An 18,668-nucleotide genomic window follows, 5' to 3' on the forward strand; every position below is an offset into this window, starting at 1 on the left:
TCAAATCAAAGCCTTTATTCAACATCCCTCCTTCAAACTACCTGCGTTTAAACCTATTCCCCTCCCCCAACTTGCAAACTACTAGGGCTGTGCAAGTTTTGTCCCTGTCACCTGATGGGTCAGATCCAGGTGAGCTGCACAATGCTGAAAAGCCACGCTGAGACACTGCACGGGCAGGCCTCTGCAGTTCTCTGCCCCCTCGGGATCTAGGCAGAGGTTGGAAGCACTGGCCCTGGAGCCAGAGCTCTGGCACAAGAGACCAGGAGGCAGACGTCTGAGCCTCACGTTCTGGACCCAGCCACGCAGAGTGGACAAGCAGCTCCTGGTGACCGCTGGGCGAGGCTCATGCGTGTGCTTTTTCTTGTCTTCTCCAAAGAAAAGAGTGAGAGATGGAGGAGGCAATTTTCAGTTGTGTGTAGGTTTGATTTAAGGCTTTGGCTGTGGTCTGTTGATACATTAAAATACTTTCTGGGAACGCCATCTCCTAAGCTCCCCATCAGAACAAATGTATTTTCAAAAATGAAAACAGTGAACAAAAAGGTGGAGCTGAAATGCTGATACAAAGCCCAGCGGACGGGCCTGGGTCCGTCAGGTCAGGATGGTGTCGTCCACCTGCTCTGTGGAGTCAGCCTGGCCGGCCAGCTTCTTCAGAGACCTCCGGTTGCATTCATTCAGCACTTCCAAGCTGGCCACATCCAGGATCTTGCAGAGGGACTGGGGGGAGGAGGGAAATGAGGAGACAAAATGAGAAAATATGGCTTCAGCTTTCTCCAATCAAAGACAACACTGAACGCGAACCCAGAACTAGAACCACTGAGGGGGACCCTGGCAAAGGAAGAAAATCGAGTGGATCCAGAGACAGCCAAGACATGCAGGCCTCACACCCCGAGCCGATGATAGAGTGGGGCCTGGAGTGCTCAGCGCTTCAAAGGTGGCTCAGCAGGCAGTGGGCTGAGGGACAGAACTCTGGGCCTCAACAGGCAGCCCTGGGAGGTCTGTTACAGGTTTGGGAGCCACCTGAGATTTTACTTGGAGGAGGAACCCTGCTGCTGAAAGGAATCTCAACACCTCAGGAATAGAGGGAGTGTTTTTAGGCACCAGACCAGATGACTACCAGATGACTATCTGCCCATCAACACTCATGCCTATGGGGTGGCAGAGTACAAGCCTTAAACACTGTCATGCAGAAGGCCCACAAGACAAGCGCCCAGAAGCTGTGGGGAGGCCCGCCAGTCCCAGGCTCCCACCTGAAACACCTCCTCTCCCTGCCTCATCTTGAGGAGGTTGACAATCGCCTGGTCGCTGTAGGCCCTGACGACGGTGTTTTTATCCTTGGTGTTGTCCAGGAGGGCCTTCAGGATGGGCTTGATGGCCTGGGGGTCCAGGGCAGGCAGCGGGTCCTTGTTTGCCCACCAGATCATCTTCTCAGCCACCAACCTGATGTCACTGGATGGGTTCTGCAGACACTGTGAAGAGGAGCGTGGGCTTTCCATCAGGCACATCCAGCCTGCTCCTCGCCACAGCCCAGGCTCTGCCCTCGTCGTGGGACCTGACCCCCTGCTCCCTCCACAGCATTCCCACTGTGAGAGGGCGGCTGGGTGTGTTCAGACCCTACCTCCTCCACGTCATCTCACACCACCCTCTCCTCGGCTCGGCACTCTCAGCCCACAAGGGCTTCCAACTTCCTCAAACACCCCACGCTGCTTCCTGCCTTGCGCCCCTGCACTGGCGGGTCCCACTACCTGGGACGTGCTTGCCCCAGATCCTCACCTGGTTGGTCCCCTCTCATCCTTCAGGCCTCGGCTCAGATGTCAGCCTTCAGGCATCTCCCCGACAGCCCTATCTAGATGAGGGCCCTCCCACAGGCTCTTTGTGTACCTCCGCCTCCAGAGATCTTGTCTGCCCCGTTCACCTCTGTACTTCAGGGTCTAGCCCGGCCAGGAGCACAGCAGGTCCTCAGTAATAAACACTGACGACAGCTGCATGCGGGGTGATACAGGCTCAGTCCAATCAGGGCCCTGTACACCCTCCTCTCTGGGTGTCTGCAGGGTGGGGACAGCAGCCGTGGGAGCCTCCCTGCTCAGAGTGAGGCCAGTGCACCAGGGCCACTGACTGCCCGGGAGCTGGTTACAAAGGCAGGGTGTAGAAAGAAAGGCGGGCTCGGCTGCATTTCTTAAAACGTAGGTTCTGGCTCTGTGTGCACACCAGCGTTCGAGCAGTATGCTCTATCACGCAGATGCTGAAGACCCCTCTGCCAGGCTCCCCAGCTTTCCCAAGCGGGTCCTGCAGCCACCAGAGTAGCCATGCCTTCTAATTACTGTCACGCCTACTAAAGGGAGGCAGGAAAGCAAAGATAAATTTGAACCCAGGTCTGCCCCAAAGTTTGAAAAATTGGGGTACCTAGAAAGAATGCCTAAAATAGAGGTTCTTAACTTGATTTGGGGTCATGGATCTATGGGAGACTCTTGACAAAAAGTTGGGCCAAAAGAAAAAGTTGGGCAGTCTTCCAGAGACCATTCTGCACCCCAGCCCTACGGGCTCAGAGACCCCCCACCCCCCAGCCCTGCAGGCCACCCTCAGAGTGCCTGGAACACACGGACACACTTCCGGTGTCTTCTGGTCACAGATCCGTCTCATGAGCCAGGCTACCCCACTCACCTTAATGAACAGGCTGGAGAGTTTGGCCGGCAACTGTCCTCCTCCGGTCTCGATGTGGTGCTTCATCAGGAAGCCCATGCCCCGGACCCCACTCACGGCGATGGGGATCTGGAAAGTGAGCAGAGAGCTAGACAGGGTGCCTCCGGCTCCCTCCTTGGGGCAGCAGGGCCATACACCATCCCTTCCCCAGGCATTTCCGGGGACCCTGGCTCTCCACCACCAGTCCCCACCCCACCCCTGACTACATCATCTCCAAGACCTTTTGACAGCTCTCATAAAGAGCTTCTGCCTGGCTGTGGGGCAGGTGAACAAAGCCTGAGACACTAGTTCCCAGAAACAGAATCAGAGACTTTCTGGCCTAGAAGGGACCTCTGGATGCTCCAACCCAAACTCCTCACTATTTAGATGATGAACCTGGTGCCCAGGGAGACCAAGCACTGGTCCCAGGGCACAGGAAGTTACTGGCAAGAGTGAAATTCTGACCACCTGGTCTGGCTGCCCCAAAGCCTTACCCTGTCTGCCATGGCATTGCTGAGGATCATGTCCTGGACGTCGCTGCCATACTTGCCTACGCAGAGTCTGCCAGGAGCCACGCTCACAGCCACGGAGAGAGCCAGGCTCCGCCCATGCCGAACCATCCAGTCAATGCCAGACACATCCGCTGGGTGGAAGGACACAGGGGGGCTGACCTGCACCGTCTACCGCCCGCGAAGCCCACCTCCACCACCTGAGACTCGTGTGTCAGCTCGGAGCCTGGTGGGAACCCCAGTCCTCACTGCACACAGACCTCCCTGCCCGAAGTGGCCGCCGAGCGGCCATCCCTCACAGGCCACTCCCAACCACAGCTGCGTCCTCGGAGCAGAGACGCTCCGGGCTGCAAGACCCCTGGAAACTCCGTTTTGACATTTCCAAGGAGAGGGTGGTCCAGCTGCCAGAAGACCCTCTGAGGGGCAGGGGAGACAGAGAGGCCCCGAAAAGTGCACACAAGAGGCCTACCCAGCAAGTACTGCTGAAGAACAGTGCTGAGCTCCTCTTCCGTCAGAAAGGCACATAGCTCCCCCAGGCACCCGGCCGAGGAGATGCGCGTGTTGTCCTGACGGGGCAGAGAAGGTAGTGAACCAGGGTGCCACCTCACATGGGCTCCACGGGCACCAGGGCGGGAGGGAGGCGGACGCCAAGTCCAGTCTTCCCTGCAGGCACACTCACTCCCGCCGCCAGAGCAGGGCTGCCACTCACTGCGGCTGCCACTCGGCACCGAGTTAAAAATTACACACCCAGCACTTAACTTAATTATAGAAAACTCCAGCATGTGTGCATATGGTGATCATCATCATAATAGCAACAATAACTGTATTTACATAGCACCTTTCTTCTTACAAGCCTGAATACTTCACGTTTATTATCTCAGTTACTATCAACAGCCCTGTGAGGTGGGAAGGGATGCAAGCTCTGCCCACAGTCCTCAGGGAAGGTGGTTAGAGGACCACTGGGAGCTCCACCTCAACCTCACCCCACCCCACCCCGCTCCCAAACCTCTCATGTGTCCGCCTGTGTCCAGAGAGGCTCCCTGCTGCCCCAACGTTGTGTGGGTCTGTCCTGGGAAGTCAAACTGAAGCTCTAATCAGCCCAAGGCAATAGGGAAAGGCTGAGGGTTCTGTGTCAAAACCAAAGTCTCGTACATAAGCGCTTCCTGGCGGCTCTCCCTGCTGGCTCACTACAGGATGCTGTGCAGAGGATTTTGGGTTACGTGCTATAATATTCGAAGTGCCAACTTGGCGTGCCTCTCCCAAACAAAACAACCAAAGAACCAACCAGGGCCTCAAGGGCCCATGGGGAGGCATGAGCCAGGCCGGCACCCTGGATTGCCACCTCTGATCCAGCTGAAGTTCTGAGGGGGAGGAGGGTGGCCGGCCGGCAGTCTGGGCCTCTGAGCTCCCAGGTGTCACGCGAGGCTAAAGCTGGCTCTCTCTGACACAACACCCACTCTCTCAAAGGAGTCTATTTTAAGCTCCATTGTGGTGAAATGCAAATTGGTTTGCGTACTAACTTTTGCTTGCACTGTGAGTGGCCCTATAAAACCCTGACAGACCGTGACCAAAAGAAGGCAGAGGCTCCCTTCTGTGCCACAAAAGGCCGGGGCCTCAGCTGCAGGGGATAACCGGCCCCGGGCATGGGCAAACGAGGTGCAGCTCCGCGCAAACCCCAAGGCCTCCCTCCAGAGATCAGCCCCACAGTGTCAATCTGGTGACATGGCAGAGAGACGTCTGTCAAAGGGGAAAGAGAAAATCCTTCTCAAAGACTCAACCGCTTTGGGGCTCACCAGAGCACAAGGCAGCCAACTGGTACTTCACAGATGCTTGCAGACTGGGCCAGGAAGGGCCTTGGGACTGAGAACCAGGAGTCATGGGCTCAGTCCCAGTTCTCACTCTAACACATGGTAGGGCACGGCCCCAGGTCAGTCTGCCCCTCACAAACAGGGCTGAACACCCCCTCTGGACAGACACCAGACACTGTTTCCTCGGGGCTGTGCCCACACTTCATTCACCTATGGGCAAGGCTCTGCACATCAGCAAATGTTTCTCGAGCCAAAAAACAAAACTCTTCATTTGACAACTGGGGAAATGAGGGGCAGAGCAGGGGAAGCGACTTAAGACTGGAGAACAAATGAACGAGACCTGGGACTTTAGAAACCTTAGGTTCCCTTACCTATATGATACGTCGTCCATATCAACACCAAGTGCCTATCTCCCTCAAGACCAGAGGTGTGGCAAACCAGAGTGACACGAATGTCGGGAGTGATGATCACTCCTGACCAGGTTCTGCTTCTCGAGGCAGAGACACCAGCCCAAGGGAAGGGAAACCAGCCCAGCCCGCGCGCCCCGCGTCCACCTGCGGCAGTACCTCGTCGTGTCCCAGCATGCTCAGCAGGAGCGAGACGATGTTTTTCCGGATGACCACATCCACTTTGGCCCCCGCTCCCTGAATCACAAACCTCAGGGCCTGCAGCATGGTGTCCCTGCAGAACCAACGTGCCCGACTCAAACCTGGCTGTCCTCCACCCACGCTCCCACTGCACAGGCAGGGCCAGGCCGCCCCAGGGCCACAGCTCTCCCCGCGCCAGCGCCTCACCTGACGCCTGGGTCCTCCATGACCCGGATGCCATTCAGCAGCTCCGTGAAAAGAGGATCCACCTTGATGTGGATGGAAATGAGCTTTCCTAGCGCATCGGCGGCCTTCAGGCGCACGCCGCGGTTAGAGTCCTGCAGGGCTTTGGTGAAGGTGGTCTGCAGCTGGGGCAGGAAGGGCTTCAGGGCGATCCCGACCTGTCAGAGAGACCCCCATCCCAGAGCCCGGGTGAAGGGGAGTGCAGGCCACAGGGCACACAGGCATCAAAACAGAGCACCCCAAACCTGCGGGGCTCCACATTCAGGCTAGGAGTAGAGGCGCCACAAGATGGGGGAGCCCAGCACAGAGGGTCCCCTCAGCCTCCTCTTCTGCTTCCAGCTTCCCATGAGCGGGGAACCATCCGCTCAGCTTAGGGGAGTTCTGCCCACGTGGACAAGTGACTCGAAACCCCCGGCTCTGAATACATTACAGAGCGGGCCAGCAGACCTGTCAGTACCGTGGAAGAACATTCTGCAAAGGCAGATAAACAGGTCAGGTGCCACCTACTGCACACAATCCTACAGAACAGGTGGCTTCGGGAGGTCATCCCTGTACACACGTGCACCTATGCACTGACAATCCAGTCTGAGTCCTGACCACGTACAGGAAAAGACGCACGTCTGTGACAAACTACAGATGGGTCCCAGAGGAAAGATCTACTCAAGGCTAAAAGGGAAGGAAAAAGAAGCTGTTTGGAGGCTCAATGCCATTTACGGTCTAGAGACACTGGGGTTGGGGCTGCAGGCTGCTGGGAGGCGGACCACAGAATAAAGCTAGCAAAGCTGCGGTGAGAGCCACCTGCCCACGGTGACACCTGGCTCACAGCCTGTGGGACAAACTCCAGGAGGGAAAGGTTCCATCTGGACACAGAATTCACACACACACACACACACACACGGCACAGAATGGAAGATAAAGATGATACTTTAAATAAAAAGAAAAAAGAAAAAACAATTTCCAAGAGAACGAGGCTGATGCTCACAGTCCCATTTTTTAGCTGGGAAGTTGCTCCCCCACACTTTTCTCACAGAAGGAAAAGAGCTACCACTCTCTTAAGCTTTTGTTTCCAAACCACAAGTAACAATTTTTTTTAACAAAATAAATCTTGGCTGTTTATAACTCTCTAAGCCTAAAGGCTTTAATTATTGGCCTGTAAAGTATCAGAAATAGTTAATGTGTTGCTTCACTTCTGACACTTTGGGCAAAAACTGAAGTTACTGCAGTTGCTCTTGGACTTCCTTTGCGTTCTCTCCTCATATTCTCTTCATCTCCCTTTATAAGGTAGTCATAAAGATGGGAAATGTATGTGAACAAAGTTTCTATTGTACTCACATGGCCCTGGATTTTGTCCTTTGACTCAACCACTTCTAATAAAAGCGATTATCAGACACACACACGCTGGTGTGTTGAGTTAGAACGTGTCATTAGATGTTATTTCACCTGAGCCCCGTATCTCACAGCCCTTTGAGAGACAAGCAGTGTTGTACCCTCAAAACACAAGTGAAGGAGCAGACTCTGAGGTCATTCTGGCCACACATCTGCCAAGTGGTGGACCTGGACTTGACCATGTGTGGTGAGTCTAGAGACCAAGGTCTTTGCTCCCTCTGCTCTGCCGACTCCCAGGCAGAGCTGTCACTCTGCCTGCACAGCACAGTGGGTGCCGGTCTCCTGTGCACAGATCTGTGCTCTAAGATCCGCGTGGACCAAGTGAACCTGTCAGTCCTCACCTTGGCCAGCAAGAGGCTGAGTGTCTCGAGCAGAGCCGCCTTCACGTTCCAGCTGAACCGGTCCCCCAGGATGCGAATCAGAGGGCCAGTGATGTTGACCACGGATGGCCGCAGGGCGTCCGCCGAGGTCAGGCGGATCACCAAGCCTAACGCTTTGGCAGCTTCCTCCTTCTGTTCCGGGCTGCCAGTCAGGACCCCCTCCCGCAGCACTGGAAGGATGGACGTTACCCCCTGACAAGAGAACCACACCTGAGAGTCAAATTGCAAAGGTTCTGGGCCCGGGTGTCCCCGACCCGAAGCCAGGAGCTTCTGTCAGCCACCCTCTCTTCAACTCTGTGAGCGACCAAGTCGGGTGGCCAGGGTCGTGGCCTGAGGGTGCTGGCTGGGGAACAGTCTCCTCGACTTGACAGTGATGAGAGCAGAGTCCCTGCAGCCCTGTCACTCATCTGCTCTGAGGTGGCCTCCACAGCTGAAACTGGAGGTGGTGAACTCTGACCCTGTCCCCGCGGGGCCACCATGGGGAAGAAACACGCTGTCCGTGGAGGTGCGCAACAGCACCTAGAGCACTACATGGAGTAACACGCAGCTGCTCCAGCAGCCCCAGCGCTGGGGACCCAGGGAAGGCAGAGGAGGGCCACAAGCCCACAGGGCCCTGTCCAGGGCCGTGGCTCACCTTCTTCGGGAGGCAGAAGCCTGGCACGTGCTCGCCTCTGCTCTCATTTCCTATGAACCGGATTTCCTTGTGCAGTTCCTCAATGAGGGCCAGCTGGTTGCCTGCATCCAGTTTCTGTGGGACACCGGGGAAAAGCAAAGAGGATGTCAGGGTTCAAGTCAAGCCCTCTCAAGACAGCAGGAGGAAGGAAAGGAAGGGGGTGGGCGGGAGTACAGGTAAGACTGGCCACGCATGGACAGATGCTGAAGCTGGCTGACAGCACCTAGTCTTAGAAACGCCTGGAACTGTCTTCACCAGAGGTGGTCCAGCAGCCCCTCACCTTGGTGATGGCATTCAGGGCGTCCCAGCTCTCCTCCAGAACCACGGGGCTGGAGTCGTTGAAGAGGCGGATCAGGCCTGAGACCAGGCTCCGCAGGTGGCTAGTGTAGTCCGCCTTGGAGCGTGAGCAGTAGATGTTGAGGATGATGGCCGCGGCCTGCCTCATGCCCACCTCAGGGCTGCGGGTGGCTTCCAACAGGTCCTCGATGATGATCCGGTGCCCGGTGTCGTCCTCCACGGACAGGATCACGGCCTGACAGTTGGCCATCTCCTAAAAGCACAGGCGACACCTCAGCTGAGCACACGCCTCCAGGATGGGACAGGACATGGATAGAGTCCACAGGGGTGACTGTGCCCCTCACCAGCTGCTCGTCTGGAGTCCCCAGCTTCTCCTTCAGGGCCAACATGACCGCCGGGAGGATCACGCCAAGATGACGTGTCAGGGCATCACCCGCCACAGATGAAAGGAAAGCCAGCACCCGGGTGTTGACGGGCGGGGTCGTCAGCTGCAGGACGATGAACATCAGCTTAGTGGGGCCTGCCCATGCCAGCTGCAGTGCTGGGCTCTGGGAGATCCTGTCCCATTGCAGAGTCGCCGGCCTCCCCCAGCATCCAGGTTCAGAGCTGGTCATCACGTAGACCTGGGGATGGTGACGTGGCTGTGGCTGCTGGGCCAGAGAGGGTTGCCATGTGTGGGGACTTACCTTGGGCACGAGGTAGGGCAGCACCACACGACTCTTGATGGCCATCACCTGCTTCAGACCATCCAAGGCAAACTCGGACACCTCCTCGTCATCCTGCAGAGGGGCATGGGGTGACGTCTGGGAGCCGCTCTTCTCCCCGCCTCTGCAGTCTGGACCTCCCTGGCCCCGATACCCCCCACCTGACCCCCAAGCGAGTCAATGCCATCCTGTGCACCCACTCCCTCTGGAGCCTGCACTGGCTGCCTTGGCAAGAGTCAGCCCTGGCGTGCGGCCTCCACGGAGATGGTGGAACCCCTCCTGGCAGGGGTGAGGCGGAGCCACTCACCAGCTGCTTCAGTAAAAACGGGAGGATGTCCTCCAGGGCCTGGTGGCCGATGGTGGAGTGCAGCTGCTCAAACGTCTTGGCCGCCGCCTCTCTGACCTCCTCCAGCGGGTCACACAAAGCCTTCCTCGCCGTGGGCACGAGGGACTCGGAGAAATACAGCACCTGCAACAGCATGAGAGTGCTGAACCTGACGTGGTGGAGGGAGGGGAAGTCAGCGGGGGATGGGGGTGGTGAGGACCTCTGGCCTAGACAGGCTTCCTGGACTCTTGCCGGGTCTAGATTTTCACTCAGCTGGTTTCTGTGGAAATGCACAAGTATGAGAAAGCAGAGAGGATTTGCGATCTGCCCCTAAGGAGCCTTCCCCCAGTGGTGGTTGTTTTGTTGCTAAGTCATGTCTGACTCTTTAGACTCCCTGGACTGCAATCCGCCAGGCTCCTCTGTCCATGGGATTCTCCAGGCAAGAACACTGGAGTGGGTTGCCACTGCCTTCCCCAGGGATATTCCCGAGAAGGGATGGAACCTGCATCTCTGTGTTGCATTGTAGGCAGATTCTTCACCAACTGAGCCATGGACTTAACAGTTAATAGTCTTGATTTTTTTTGGCAAGTTCCCCAGATACTCTGGTCTCTCATGGGAATGCCAAACTCCTTCCCACGGTGAGGCCCCAAGTGACCTGGCCTCCACTCCCCAGGCTCCTTTGTTCATCCTCTTGGGAAACTCCAAGTCCTTCTTCAAGTCTCAACTCAAATACCTGGTCCCTTATGAAGTCTCTGGGTCTACAGTGGGGCCAACAACTGCTCTGTGCACTCCATAACCAATTTCACCAAAGCAACGCCCCTCCATGAATCTAAGGACCAAATCTGAATATGGTGGCCATGTCATGGGCAGGGCCTCAGGCTTTGGGGCACTACCTACTTAATTAATCACAGTCCCATTTGATGACAGAATTTACCTTTGTTCTTTGAAAAACGCAACTATAAAAACCCCAAATGGCACACATGTACTGACACATGCAGGAGAAGAATCAGATGAGGCTGTTCAGGCTGAGCAACTGGCCACGTGCTTGCATCTCTGACCCGCTATCCACTCATCGCTTTGGCGCTTTCATCCCAATCTAGAGCTCTATGCCTATGCTCAACCTACTCAATTAGAAAAAGTAGGGTCGGTGAAAGACTCCAACCCCCCTTGACTGCTGCCATATGGAAACAATCTCACTGCTGGAGACGACGCGTTTCCACCCACTGGGTGCTCACTCTCATCTACTCCACGCCCTCCTGCTCCCCGCCACCCTCCACCTCTCACACACATGCACCTCCCTTCACGGCTAAGCACACCACACACGTGAACTGAACTGATGCACTGACGCAAAAGGATTAATCTGAAGCCACCTCAGGAGTGCTGAGAGAAAGACCACTTCAATCTCCAAAAGCCACCCCGCCCCTAAATTGCTGAGTTCTTAGCCTGTAAACTGATGGGAAAGCTGAGAGGTGAGAAAGCCCAGGGCGCTGTGGCCCCATCAGCACCTCACTGTCCACAGCACCCTCTGGAGTGAGGCTGGCGTGTCCCTGAGGGTGCAGTGTCGTTAATGGAGCAGCTTCTCCTGGAGCCCTCACCCCCTGGCCCTCTGAGGTGGGTAGGGGGCAGGCCTGCAGGCCCTGAGGACATGCTCACAGCATCCCACACCCCCAGGCCCTCTGAGAGGGGGTGGGGGGCAGGCCTGCGGGCCCTGAGGACATGCTCACCGCATCCCAACCCCCTGGCCCTCTGAGTTGGGGGCGGTCCTGCAGGCCCTGAGGACATGCTCACCGCATCCCGGCTGGTGGACTTCATGATCTCGCTCAGCCCGATGCACACGCCCTGCCTCTCGTCACTCTTGGGAGATCTCAGGCCTTCCTCCAGGATGGGGATGATCTCCGGCAGGATTTTCTCCCCTAACTTCCGGACGAGATCTCCCAGCGTCCTGGCTGCGATCTGCCGAGCAGAGCTCAAGTTAGGACAGACTCCCTGCAGACCCTGGGACACCCAGTGGGCCACTCCAGAATGAGGGCCCCAGGACCTCCCAGATGTTATTGGAGCCAGACTTAACTTTCCCCAACCCTCTATCCTGTGAAAAGCCCCCAGGGTACTTGCAAAACACCACAAAATAAAATTCTCTCTGCATCACACATGCCTACTCAGCTTAAAGAGTCAGCACCTTATGGACGAACAAGAAACTCAACACGTGTTGTCCAGTTGAGGGCTGATATCCCTGGATTGAAAACTGTGGCCTGGAAGTCACTTAACCCTCATGATCTTGCCCAGGAAAGGAGAGCTGGGTTTGTAATCACAACTTTCAGGGAAAAAGACCCATCTCCTCTGAGGCCGTGTGCAAACCCTTGTTCAGAGCCAATTATGCAATCTGTTTGACAGGGACGGGGGTTGGGAGTGGACTGTCAGAAGTGATCATTGGCCCTGGGGGCCCTCCTCCAGCTGCCCTGGCCTTTGCTTAGCCCCTGCTCTGGGCAAATTCCTTGCCCACCTCAAGGCTTGTGTGTGTCCAGTCCTGGTATCTCAACCACTGGTCCTTTGGTCCCAAACAGTCTTTCATCACCTCCTCACCTGCTAATGCTCACTCACCGTCCGTCTTCAAACATCATTTCTTCTGAGAAGCCTTCCCTGAGCCCCTAGTTGGCTGACCTGGTACACGCACTGGCAGTGCCATGTAGCACTCGCCATAGCTGCATTTCCCACTTGTTTGTGTGACTGTTTGATTAATATCCGTTTCCTCTGCCAGACAGCAGCTCCACAAGGCTGCTTTTCTTCTCTACAAGGTCCTAAGCCTCCACTTAGCACATGGTAGGTGCTTAAGAAATATTTCTTAAATAACTAAGTAAATAAAAGTTCCCCTGCTAGATGGTGGACCCCACTGTTCTCCCATTCTCTGCAGACCCAGCTTTCTAGCCTCTGAAAGGAGGCATCAGGGCTATGTGTCAGAAGCCAGGCCCGGGACACTTACTGTTCTCTTATCCGCGCATGTGCTGGCCAGGAAACCCAGCAGGAGCCCAAAAAGGGTGGGAAGGATCTCACGCAAGGTGCGGGGGGTGTTAGAGACCACAATCTTCCAGACGTGCAGGGAGGCCTGCCGCACCACCAGCTGGGTGTCCGAGCGGCCCATGTACAGCCCCGCCAACACCCGGTTCCGCCGATCTACCCCCAGGGCGGTGATAATCGCCTGCAGTGGCAGAAGGGAGCCCAGAATGAGAGGTGGTGAAGCCTCCACGGTGTGAGTGCCAGGGAGTCTCCCCACCAGCAGCAGAGGGAGGAAGGTCAACTGGGGCTGTGCACCTTGTTGGACTGCGCGGTTCCAAAGTTGTCATCCTCTGAGGCAGTTTCTGTGGTCATCTTCCCAGTGACTCCTGAGATGTGGAACAGGAGATCGCCAAGGAGCTGAACAGAGCTGAACCTGAGAAGGAGGCCAAGAACAGAGTCATAAGGGTGCAGAAGGAAGTCTCAGCCAAGCACCAGCCAGAAAAAGAGACTGAAAGGAAATGAACCCCAAACACTGGTGGTGGTTCTCTTAGAACAGGAGAGGTCACAAATTATAGTCATTTCTCGACAGTCTCCCACGTATGTTCCTTCCAAGTTTTGTACTAATGAACGTTACTTTAATAATGGAAAAGAACAAGCTATTTTTAAAAGTGGATACAAATATTTCTATAATAAAAGTTATTAAAGAGAGAGAGAACACAGAGGAAAGTATGAACAGGGAATCCAGGAATGCAGATCATCAGGATGTAGGACGTAAGGAGAGGCCTAGGAGAAACTGTTTCTCTTTGAATGAATGAGTATAAAACTAACAGTTGTATTCAAACTGAAAATTCAATTAATACAAACAAATAGAAAGAAAGAGAGGGTAAACAAGCGCCCAGACTGCCAGCACCCAAGCAACCGCTCCGACACTCCGGTGACAGCCTGTACACATCAATCACCCTGTACACAGACACTCCTCCCACACACAGGATGTGCAAAGTGGGCCTGCACAGGACCTGGCCACGGCCCGCACCGCCCCACCCGGCAACAGAAGGCGTCCGCTGACACAGGACGCCGTCCTCACACCATTCTTCATAATGGCCGGGTCAAAGTTCAAGGTGTGGACACGCTACCCGACTTTTTCGAACCTACCCCCAGGTTTTCAAATGGTAAGCAGTATCGAAACACACATCCTTCTAAATACATCTTTAAGCACTTGACTAAATATGTCCCTGAAATGAAATCCTAGAAGGAGAATCTCAAGATGAGAAAGTATTCACATTTAAAATTTTGATACAAACTGAAGGACTGAAAAGAAAGAACATCTTAGAGGAGAATCAGAATTACAGACACTGCTGTAGGAAACTGGAGAGTTACCAAATGGTGAAAAATGAGGATCTGGAAAAGTTGAGAGCTTTTGGCAACATTCTGCTTTTCATTTCTCAGTGCATGCGTGTGTGTGAGCTAAGTCACTTCAGCTGTGTCTGACTCTGCAATCCTACGGACCAAAGCCTACCAGACTCCTCTATCCATGGGATTTCCCAGGCAAGAATACTGGAGTGGGTTGCCACTTCCTCCTCCAGGGGATCATCCTGACCCAGGGATCGAACTCATGTCACTTACATCTCCTGCATTGGCAAGTGGGTCTTTACCACTAGCGCCACCTGGGAAGCCCTCATTTCTCAGTAAGTTCCCCAAACACAAAGCTATGGTCACTGGGTCTTTCCGCCTGAGTTCTTACCTTATTCTCCAGAGGTCATCAAAGAGGCCTTGCTCCAGCTGGGGCAGCAGCAGGGCAATGGCCGTCTCAGCATACATGGAGATGACCCGCTGGCCTGCACGCAGGGCAGTATCACGCACAAACTCGTTCTCATCAGCAAGAGCCTGTGCACAGAGCGGGTGTCAGCCAGACCTGCTGCCCCCTAGGCACCGAGACCCAAGAAAAAATGGGACTCCCTGCCACCCCAGCTGCATCTGGCAGAGAAGCCGAGCCCCCCAGGGGAGAGCATGTGTCCTGGCCCCACCCTAGGCCCTATCCTCAGTGGGGGCACCGGTGCCTACTTTGAGGATACAGGGGATGATGGGCCCCACATAAGGAGTGAATTTGTCCCCGAAGGTGATGGGCAGGTAGTTGAACATCATGATGTAGCCGTCTCGGACGTGGGGGGCAATGTCCACTTTGCTGGCTGTAGCCACAATTTCTGGCATCAGCTTCTCCAACTTCTCCACCCCCAAGCCGGCCATGACCTCAGCCAACCCTGCAGGAAAGGGACAGAGTGAGCCCACAGGACCTCAGGGCCCCCAGACTGCCTCCCAGGTCTGGCCCCTGGGCCCGCCCTGCCTCACCCTGCGCGGCGCCTGAGCGATCCACAGAGCTCTGCTCGTAGGTCAGTGTCTCCATCAGCCACGGCAGCAAGTCCTCAAAGCATGACTCCCCCATGCCCTTGACCATGGCCCCAAGAGCCTTTGCAGACACTGTCCGTACCTGTCAGGGAACCGAGAGAGGGCAAGGTGGGGAGATGTGACCACAGAGGAATGAGGAGAGGTCCCTAGGGTCTCCTGCCCTTCACCAGACAGATGCAAACGCAGCTTCTATGGCTTCTTAGCGATCGGTTGGCTGGGGTGGGGCTAAAGCCATGAGCTCCCGCCCTCTTCCCTCTCAGACTCACCTCAGGCACAGGATCCAGGAGAGAGGCTTTCAGACCAGGCGTCACGCTTGGCAGGTAAGGAGCCAAGTCCTGCAAAGACGGAAGGAGCGACTCAGTGGAGGCCTGAGGCCCACTTTCTCCAGACTGGTTCCTGGGTAGATCTTGACCACCCCACTCTGCTGACTAGGAGCACTCACAGGGATAAAAAACCCCCTCCATCCCCCTGGTTCCCTGAAGGCCCTGAGTGATCACTCGGAAAAACCTTTGAGGGACCCCAGGCCCTCCTCAGGTGGTGGAGAGCCCCCAGCTGCCATTCAGAGCTCTTTCTCCTCCTGGGACTGAGGGCTGCCCAGCCTTGAGCATCCACAAGATTCTCTTAGCACTTTCCTTTCAGAGTTGCACAATCTTTACCTTAAAAGGTTTATGTCTCTTGATACAGCACTCGACTTTCAGAAACAGTTTTAAATATAGAAAGAACCTTATGTTCACTGCAGTATCATTTAAAATAGCAAGAAACCTTGGACACTATGTGACCGACAATAGAATTATGTAAGTTATGGTATATAAACTTGTTGGAATGTTACATAACTATTTAAGACTCGGTTTTATGAATAACTCGTTATAACTTGGACATACGTTTATGTTCAGAAATATCATTTTTAAACGTAATTTTAAAACATAATTGTCTAGGCTTCTGGAGGGCTAAGGGCAAAATGTTTTGGTTTTCCAAATTCCAATTTCCCAAATTTCCTAGGATTGACCTAACTTTCCACTTATCTCTTGTGCCTGTAGCCTCAGCAAGCAAATCAGAGCTGTGGTACTAAGAGCACAAACATCAGCCTCTGGGAGTGAGTGAACAGAGCAGATCTCTCAAACGAGGCTAATTTCCTGAGAGGCTCACAGAAGCCAGTGCTTATGACAAGGAGACACTGCCAGCAATCAAAGCGGCAGCCGCTTTCCCAACACCCCTGAAAAGTCAAAGGCCAGGCTGGACCTTTCCTCCCCATCAGTTGGTGAAAGGAGCTCACGGGGACGGGCCTCATCTTGGGGTGGAGGTAATCGAGACTTGTGTGGCTGGGCTCTGCAAGATGTGCAGAGGGCTCAGACTTCCACCCTCTACCCCAAACAGTCCACTTCTGCCCTGATACCATCAGGAATCAAATGCCCACAGCTGCCCTGTGTCTACTGTCGGTAGGGACCGTGTGTCCTGAGCCAGCATCCATCGGTCTGTCCTGCGTGAGCCCCCCACAGGCCCATACCTTCTGGTCTGTCAGGGAGTACATGTTGCCAATGATCTGGGCGGCCATCTTCCGTGTGTCCGTGGAACGGTCCTGGAAGGCTCTCTGGACGATGGGCATGATGAGGGCCAGGGACGGTGCATCGATGAAGTGGACAAACTTGGTGTCCAGCAAGGTCTGCAAGCACTTCTGGGTCTTCCGGGAGGGGTCTGTCAGGGCGTCCAGCAGTACCGGGGCGATGGCTGCGTGTCCAGACAAGAGAGAGGCAGCTGGGTACAAGTCTGTGGGGCAGCTGCCAGAGCCCCCAGCACTAGATGGGTCAGAAGAAAAGGAGGCCAGGGGCCCTTTCCCGAGAGCCCCACAAGGGGCTGAAGAAGCCAGCCTGTCTGCAAAGAGCAATTCTATTCTTGCTCCCCAGGAGGAAGTGGTGTGGGGGCGGCAGCTGTCACCCCCTTGCCCTGCAGAGCTGTGGCTGGTGGGGTGCCTGCCGGCTAGCTTCAGTGGCCCTGAGCTACAGCCCCAGCTAGGCCTCCAGGGGAGGCCACTTAGCAACGTGGATCTTACTCAGGAAGCAGCATCAACCCAAAGAGGCTTTGTGAAAAAAACCGTTTGGAGACGACAAAGGCCCCCTGAACCAGTGGTGGGAATAAGGTACACAACACTCAGAGCAGCCGCCACAGGTAAAATGAGCTCTCCAAAGTCAGCGTTATCAGCCCAGTAGAAGGAATTTCAAGAGGGGTACCTGGCTCATCTTTCCCACAAGTCCAGGGAATTCACCACTAACAAGATACACGCCAGTCAAGAGTTCTGAGGGAATTTCCTGGCGGTCCAGTGGTCAAAACTCGGCACTGCGGGGGCCTGGGTTCAATCCCTGGTTATGGAACTAAGAACAAGCAAGCCATGCAGAGTGGTGCCCCATTCCCACCCCCAATTTTTTTTTTTTAAATAACCCAATTTAAAAATGGGCAAAGGATTTGAATAGACAGTTTTCCAAAGAAGATATGCAAATGAAAAACAAGCACATGAAAAGACGTTCCACATCATTAGTCATTAGGGAAATGTAAAACAAAACCACAATGAGTGGTTAAGACTCCGTGCTTCCACTGCAGGGGGCATGTGTTCGATCCCTGGCTGAGGAAGTAAGATCCCGCATGCTATGTGGCATGGCCAAAACAAAACCACAGTGATATGCCACTTCATACCCACTAGGATTTCTGTAACCAAAAACACAGACGGTAACAGTGTTGGCAATTGAACACCTTTGTGCGTGTGTATATAGCTACTCAGTGTGTCAGGAATGGTACAGCTGCCAGGTTAACAGTTCCCTAGAAGAGGTGAACAGTTACCACATGACCCAGTTATGCCATCTCTAGGTATCTAACCGAAAAACCTGAAATCATGTCTACAAAAACAAAAATCAAATAAAACCTTGAACACAAATGTTAGTAGCAACATTAAAAACCAAAAAGTGGAAACAACGCAAACACCCATCAATTGATGTATGGACACACAAAATGGCACAGCCACACACGAGATACGTTATTAGGCCATAGAAAGGGATGAAACACTGACAGATGCTGCCATGTGGATGAACCCTGAAAACATAATGCTAGACACAGAAGCCAGGCATAAAAGGTCACACAGCGTATGATGCTGTTTCCATAAAGTGTCCAGATATGCAAACTCAGAGACAGAAAATAGACTAGGGGTCATCGGGGGCTAGAGGTAGAAGGGGAAATGAGGAGTGAAACCTAATAATGGGTGTGGGGTTCCTTTCTGGGGCGATGAAAGTGCCCCAGAACTAGACAGTGGTGATACTTACATAATTTTGCGAAGATGCTAAAAACCACTATGTTGTACATTTGTATAAAGTGAATTTTATGCAAATTACACTGCAATTAAAAAAAAAAGAAAAAAGGACCCAGGCTGGATTCCCAAAATGGAAGGCCTTCATTTGATAAGAGATAAGACGGTTCTGGGCCTTAGAAATGCCCAGGGCTGTTGGACATTGTAAAGAACGACAACAAAACCCACATCTACCTGTTCCTCCCGTAAAACCCATCATTTTCTGATTAAAATCAAGTCTGGAAATACTTAGGCTGAAACGCACTGAATGGTCACCAATGCCCTAAGCTGAAGCTTAAAATTTGACAAGTATGGTGCTGCAAGTCCACATAGCTGGCTGGGGTTTATTTCTAGAAAT

General features: G+C 54.2%; 1 protein-coding gene across 2 annotated transcripts in view; it reads right to left on the reverse strand.

The window, feature by feature from the left end:
• The window catches only part of GCN1 (GCN1 activator of EIF2AK4), a 55,098-nt gene continuing 36,430 nt past the window's right edge, over positions 1 to 18,668 (reverse strand). The window contains exons 38-58 of one of the 2 annotated variants that reach the window (XM_061385000.1): positions 16,487 to 16,707; positions 15,249 to 15,317; positions 14,926 to 15,064; positions 14,641 to 14,837; positions 14,321 to 14,463; positions 12,895 to 13,012; positions 12,566 to 12,781; positions 11,377 to 11,541; positions 9,571 to 9,732; positions 9,246 to 9,338; positions 8,904 to 9,047; positions 8,543 to 8,812; positions 8,224 to 8,337; positions 7,551 to 7,781; positions 5,788 to 5,981; positions 5,560 to 5,674; positions 3,655 to 3,751; positions 3,171 to 3,319; positions 2,659 to 2,766; positions 1,248 to 1,466; positions 1 to 714 (exon numbers count right to left, since the gene is read on the reverse strand). In XM_061385000.1, the coding sequence (XP_061240984.1) occupies positions 589 to 714; positions 1,248 to 1,466; positions 2,659 to 2,766; positions 3,171 to 3,319; positions 3,655 to 3,751; positions 5,560 to 5,674; positions 5,788 to 5,981; positions 7,551 to 7,781; positions 8,224 to 8,337; positions 8,543 to 8,812; positions 8,904 to 9,047; positions 9,246 to 9,338; positions 9,571 to 9,732; positions 11,377 to 11,541; positions 12,566 to 12,781; positions 12,895 to 13,012; positions 14,321 to 14,463; positions 14,641 to 14,837; positions 14,926 to 15,064; positions 15,249 to 15,317; positions 16,487 to 16,707 (3,290 nt within the window). In that variant the 3' untranslated portion in view covers positions 1 to 588. Of the gene's footprint in view, positions 715 to 1,247; positions 1,467 to 1,770; positions 1,980 to 2,658; positions 2,767 to 3,170; positions 3,320 to 3,654; positions 3,752 to 5,559; positions 5,675 to 5,787; positions 5,982 to 7,550; positions 7,782 to 8,223; positions 8,338 to 8,542; positions 8,813 to 8,903; positions 9,048 to 9,245; positions 9,339 to 9,570; positions 9,733 to 11,376; positions 11,542 to 12,565; positions 12,782 to 12,894; positions 13,013 to 14,320; positions 14,464 to 14,640; positions 14,838 to 14,925; positions 15,065 to 15,248; positions 15,318 to 16,486; positions 16,708 to 18,668 lie in introns of those variants that run through there. The other variant, XR_009730416.1, reaches the window with a different exon arrangement.

Source organism: Bos javanicus, chromosome 17, assembly GCF_032452875.1.
Source record: "Bos javanicus breed banteng chromosome 17, ARS-OSU_banteng_1.0, whole genome shotgun sequence".
NCBI classification, from domain to species: Eukaryota; Metazoa; Chordata; class Mammalia; order Artiodactyla; family Bovidae; genus Bos; species Bos javanicus.